The sequence below is a fragment of the Gossypium raimondii genome, chromosome 3, assembly GCF_025698545.1.
Source record: "Gossypium raimondii isolate GPD5lz chromosome 3, ASM2569854v1, whole genome shotgun sequence".
Taxonomy (NCBI): Eukaryota; Viridiplantae; Streptophyta; class Magnoliopsida; order Malvales; family Malvaceae; genus Gossypium; species Gossypium raimondii.
Window position 1 is genome coordinate 35,203,762 of NC_068567.1, and position 5,933 is coordinate 35,209,694.

General features: G+C 31.1%; 1 protein-coding gene across 2 annotated transcripts; it reads right to left on the bottom strand.

Moving 5' to 3' along the window:
- Positions 1-2,657: 2,657 nt before the first annotated feature.
- On the bottom strand, positions 2,658-3,930 carry LOC105794152 (zinc finger BED domain-containing protein RICESLEEPER 3-like). 2 transcript variants are annotated; one of them, XM_012623176.2, is made up of 3 exons: positions 3,057-3,930; positions 2,917-2,975; positions 2,658-2,796 (listed from the first exon to the last, which is right to left on the bottom strand). In XM_012623176.2, the coding sequence occupies exons 1-2, from the start codon at positions 3,727-3,729 to the stop codon at positions 2,935-2,937; spliced, it is 714 nt and encodes a 237-aa protein (XP_012478630.2). In that variant the 5' UTR covers positions 3,730-3,930; the 3' UTR covers positions 2,658-2,796; positions 2,917-2,934. The 2 variants fall into 2 exon arrangements, with proteins under 2 accessions (XP_012478630.2, XP_012478629.2); XM_012623175.2 differs by lacking the exon at positions 2,917-2,975.
- Between the last annotated feature and the right edge of the window lie 2,003 nt (positions 3,931-5,933).

Consider the following 5,933-nt stretch of genomic DNA (forward strand, 5'->3'; position numbering starts at 1 on the left):
AATAATGAATGGTTAAAGTAAATAAAAAAAAAGAGTAAGGGTCAATGTAAACCCACTTGTCGAGTTAAGGAACCAACGTGGACTTAAATTTGATTTGGTCATCCTAACTATAAAAATAATCAAGTATGGTTAGTGACTAAAAATTAAGTTAGATGTGAATATAAGATTTGATGTTATAAAATGTTAAATTTCAATTGTAATGTCTACCATAGAAATATAATGATGGAGTTGTGGAGGCTTCCATGATTACTGCCTCAAAATGGTTTAAATCCCACAAAATAATCATCGAAACTGAGAGTTGATTTAACTATTTGAAGGCATTCACAGCGGATAGTGGAGACTGAAATGAATCCCCAGTAATTATTTATGTGGAATGCTGCTAGCATTCTGATTTCATGCTGTTTTGAAAAACTTTTTAACTTATTACAACAATGAATAGAAAAAGAATACCACAACCTAACCAGATTTGGGTAAAGAATGATCCAGCACATCTGAGTAATAATGATCAATATTTGATTGGTGCTCGTGTGAAACATGATGTTATAATTAACGAGGTCTTTTTTTTTATAAAAATAATATAAAAATTTAATTAATTACGAAAATAGTCTGGGGTCAAATTAGTTACGGAAATGAGTTTTTTGTTATAGCGTCGCCTCACAGATCATGAGCAACACTCCCCTTTTTCAGTCAATCATCAGCCTTTTAAAAAAAGAATTTTTTTATTGGTGTCGCCATTGTATCAGGTGACACCCATATATATATTTATCCAAATATCCGTGAAAATACGTGTATACACAGTGAGAAAAAAACCAAAAAAATATTATATTAATGGTTCTGCCAATCTATCTGGTGGCACGGGTGATAAATTATAAAAAAATCCAATGTAAAAAAAGGCTGTGAAGAAAAAATAATAATTTTTTAATGGTGTCACCGGTCTATCAAGCGACACCGATGATGTGTCAGAAAAAAAAAGCCTATGAATAAAAAAAATATTTTTAATGGGTGTCGTTGGTGTGTCAGGCGACATAGGTGATGTGTCAAAAAAAAGCCTGTGAAGAAATATATATATATATATATATATATATATATTTAATGAGTGTTGCCAGTGTGTTTGGCGACTCTGGTGTTTTTTAAATGAAAATGGCTATCAAGGAAAGAAAGGAAAATTGAAAAAAAATTAATTTATTAGGGGTGTCGCCGACATGTTAGGCGGCACCACCTAGTATATATACTCCATCATTGGCCAAAATTTTGTTTCTGTTGAAGTTTTTGGTTTCTATTGAAGTTTTGGGTTTATGTTGAAGCTTTTAGTTTCTGTTGAAGTTAAGAAAAAAGAAGAAGAAGAAATATTTGTGTTAGTAGAATGGGAGGAAACAGGAAAAAAGAAGAAACAAAATTTGTGTTTTAGATTTGAAAAATCAAGTTCGAATTTATAAGGTTAGTTTGTAATTATTTATACGTAACTATATTTTTAATAAGAGCTAATATTTTTAAAATAAAAGCAAATTTTTATTTTAATTTATTTTAAAGATTTAATATCGAAAATAAATAACCAATTCTTCGTATATATTAATTTCGAGGGGTAATTTTACAAATAATAGTTGGTTGTACATTTAAATATTGTCAAAAATAGGAATGAAGTTTAATAAGAATGTAAAATTTGATTATATGAAAGAAAAGGTTAGTGTGAAAATTGCTCGACATTATAGAAAAAGGATGTCTAGACTATTCTACAAATTTCTAGTTTTGTCAAATCCGTACAAATTAACGAAAATGAAACTTACAGATGATGAAGACGTGAAGACTATAATTGCACTTTATTGCTCAATTGGGAACGTGAATGTTGAATCAATTGAGTTGTTTGCTGAGTTAGCGTATATGGAGCTAGTTGAAAATGTTACTCCATTAAGTCAACATATGGAGTTTAAGACCCGTGTACGGAGATTCTGAGAAAGTCTATCGATAGGCGATCGTCTGTACACAGATTTGACTTTGATTTGAATGTTGGATGGGCAGAACAATGCGGTTATGGAGCGACATCGACATGGGCCAAAATTCTACACCATACTTTGACTGCGTATAACAACCTTAATTCAGGTCCCTGTTTACAGATACATTCAGTAGTGATTGAGACCAATGTAGATGGTGAAAAAGGACCTAATAATGATGGCCATTTTGATAATGAGGGTGAAGATTTTAGTGATCTCAATCTGGATGAGGTCCTAGATGATATCGACAATGAAGGTGTGGACGATGATGAAAATGTATACGCCCCTTCGGTTAAGAACCCGACTCGTGGAATTTTCATATGCAATTAGGGGCATTCATTTGGTTAACCGACCCGAAATTTGTATAACCGAATTAACCGACCTTCGAAAATTTTTAACCGTTAACCGAATCGATTTTTTTTAAAAAAAATTAACCGAACCGAAATTTTTTCGGTTAATAAGGTCGGTTAACCGAATTAACCAAAAAATATGTTTTGTGCATTTTCGGTTAAAAATTACCCGAAATACCCGAATTACCCGATTTACCTGAAAATTACCCGAATTACCCGAATTAAATCACTACATAATTAAAAATATTACATAAATCTTTGAATCACTACATAATTAAAAATATTAAATAAATCTTTGAATCACTACATAATTAAAAATATTACATAAGTCTTTGAATCACTACATAATTAAAAACATTACATAAGTCTTGAATTAACACATAATTAAAATATAAGTCTTTAATATTCTCCATTTATATCCATTTCATCTCTCCAAAATATCTCCATTTGCATTAAACCTAAAAAAAAACATGTGCAAAAATTTAGCATATAATAGAAATATACGCATTTAAAAAAAATCAAATAATATGAACAAACGAATAGATTATAAATTAACAAGAATAAGATAGTAAGCATACCCTTCAACTCACGAAAGCTCATGAATCTAGGGTAGGCTCTAATGCATTCCAAGAAATGTCTAAACATTGAATCAATTAAATAAGTAGGAGTAATATGGTTAAAAAAAATTGAAACTATTAAAATAAAACAATAAACATACCATTTTCAATCTTGTCAAGCTCTTGGATTTGTTCTTCAATCTTTTTTATCTCTTCTTGTGATGATGATTTTCGAATCCAATCTTGAGTACACACAAGAGCTTGTACAATTTTAGGAGTTAAAGAACTCTTATATTGATCAAGCACACATCCCCCGGTGCTAAGTGCAGACTCTGAAGCAACCGTAGAAACCGGTATAGCTAACACATCTCTGGCAATTTTTGAAAGAGTGGGAAATCTAGGGCTGTTCACTTTCCACCACAATAAAGTATCAAAATCTTCAACAAATTCCTCATTAGCCTCAGCTAGATATTTATCCAACTCAGATGTTTTATCCTCACCACAAATTTCCAACTCACGCTTTTTATACAAAGCTTGCATTCTCCTTTTCATTTTTTGTTGTGGTTCACCGAAAGAAACATGTGTTGGCACACTCGATTGGCTACAAGTACTATGAAGTGGAGGCTTATACTCGTCAAACAATTCATACAAAGATTCCTTCAATTTTTTCATCATTTCACAAGCTTTTTCAGAACTAGACATTTCACTAAGTGCAAATTCAAGATACTTTGGTTTTTGTCTAGGATCTAAAACAAATGCAACAAACATAAGCAAATTCATCTTATCAATATCACCCCAATACTTATCATACTTCTCTTTCATCTTGATGGTCATAACATTGAAATCAATATTACTATTTAACTGAGCATCTCGTAAAAGAATATCAATTTCGGAAAGCTCATCAAAAAAATTATTGGACGTGACATATGAAGTGCCAGATATACGCAAAGTGACTCCATAAAAGTGTTCCAAGAAATCCCTCAAGTTTCTAACATTATCCCAATCATCCACACTAGGCCAACCCTCTCCCTTTCAAGTTCAAATTTCTAAAGTTTGTATCTTGCTCCTCAAATCTCTCAAAAGCTATCTCAAAGTTCTGAGCAGTGTCTAACATTAAGTAGGTCGAGTTCCACCTAGTACAAACATCAAGACACAACATCTTCTTGCACTCTATCTTTTCCACCACAACACACTCGTTAAACTTTTGTAATCTAGCTGGAGATTGTCTCACATATCTAACAGCCCCCCAACACATTCAACAGATTTATTCATTTCCTTTAAGCCTTCAACAACAATCAAATTCACAATGTGTGCCATGCATCTCATATGAAGATATTTTCCATTTTGAACTAAACCCCCTCGAGGGTTAAATTTCTTTCTCAAATAACCAATAGCAATATCATTTGAACTTGTATTATCAACAGTAACAGTAAGTAACTTATCAATCCCCCAATTCAACAAGCATTTCTCAATCACCATCCCAATGGACTCACCCTTATGACTAGAAATTGGACAAAAGTTTAAAATCTTTTTATTCAATTTCCAATCGTTATCAATAAAGTGAGCAGTGATACACAAATAATTAACTCTTTGCAAAGAAGTCCATATGTCAGTAGTTAAGCAAACTCTAGAACAAGAACTTCTCAAAAGTTGTTTTATCTTGACCCTTTCATCTAAATACAATTGATAAACATCCCTAGTCATAGTAGTTCATGAAGGAATATGAAACCTAGGACATGCCACAAACATAAATTTCTTAAAACCTTCACTTTCAACAAACTTGAAAGGTAATTCATCAATCAGAATCATTTGTGCTAATCCTTTCCTACATGCTTCTTGATCAAATCTCCAAGTTGAAAGATTCCCTTCCCCCCCTTCAACTCCCTTTCTAGGTAAAACTAGTTGTCCTTGACTAGTGTCAACAACATTACTAGGATTTTTCTTACATGAACCACTATGATATTTCAATGACCCTGTACCATTTTTTTTCATATCACAACAAAATTCCTTATCACAATAATTACATTTAGCCTTACTTGCACCCTCACTATTAATAAACTTAGTGAAGTGAGACCAAACTTCTGACCTTTGAGGAGGGGCTTTTCTTTTCCCGGACGTAGTCCCCTTTGTTTGGATTGAAGCTCTAACCCCCGATTTTCAGAATCTACCGAAATAGGAGGTGTAACACTACGCTTAATAGATGTTAGTTCGGTTGACATTCTGCAAGAAAAAAATATATAATAAATTAATCAGCATAATGTATCAAATAGATAAACACTCAGTATTTCTTAAAAATTATAAATTCCAACACTCAATATTTAATAAGTATCCATGCATCAATCACGTTTAACCAATCACTAATTATTATAATTAAATAATTAATTCCTCGCATAAACCATTGCAATTTGCATGACTTTAGAACCTAATAATGATGCGAATACATTTAAAAAGGATCTATATTGTAATTCATCAAGAAAGCCTATTTTATTTTTATTTTTATTATTTGATAGTACCATTGTTTTTTCTTGTGGAGTTGAATGAACAAACTAAAGTTAAACTGTAATTATTTGTAATAGCAATTAAACAAGTGGACGAGCAAAAATCCTTATTGGTTGAGATGATAACGACAACATTAAAAAGTTCAATTTTTATTCTTTTAGGGAGTTTATGTTTTATTCTGTCTTCCTATAATTTCATTTTATTTCTTTTATAATGTTTGGTTTTTTATTCTTTTATTTAATTTATTACATATTTTATTTTTAAATTAAATTAATAGTTTTACCGCCTTCAAATTTATATTGTCGTATTACAATATATTTAATTTATTTTATATAAATTATAATTCTATTGCAATATAACAATAATTTTGGGAAGATCTATAACTGTCAAAAATCAAAATAACAATTAAAATTTTATGCCAATTATGTCACTGCCTCAATAGTAAACTTGTGTGGGTTTCTTAATTGTCACCACGTTTTGGGTTTAATTCTTTTGTTTGTAAACCTTTTCTCCTCTCAGCTATTATAATGTATTTGTTC

Coding starts and splice junctions, on each gene's coding strand:
- LOC105794152 (XM_012623175.2), bottom strand. CDS start 3,729: ATGACCATCAAGATGAAAGAGAAGTATGATAAGTATTGGGGTGATATT. Junction 2,797..3,056: donor GCTTGACAAGATTGAAAATG/GTATGTTTATTG, acceptor GTTTTTTTTTAG/GTTTAATGCAAATGGAGATA.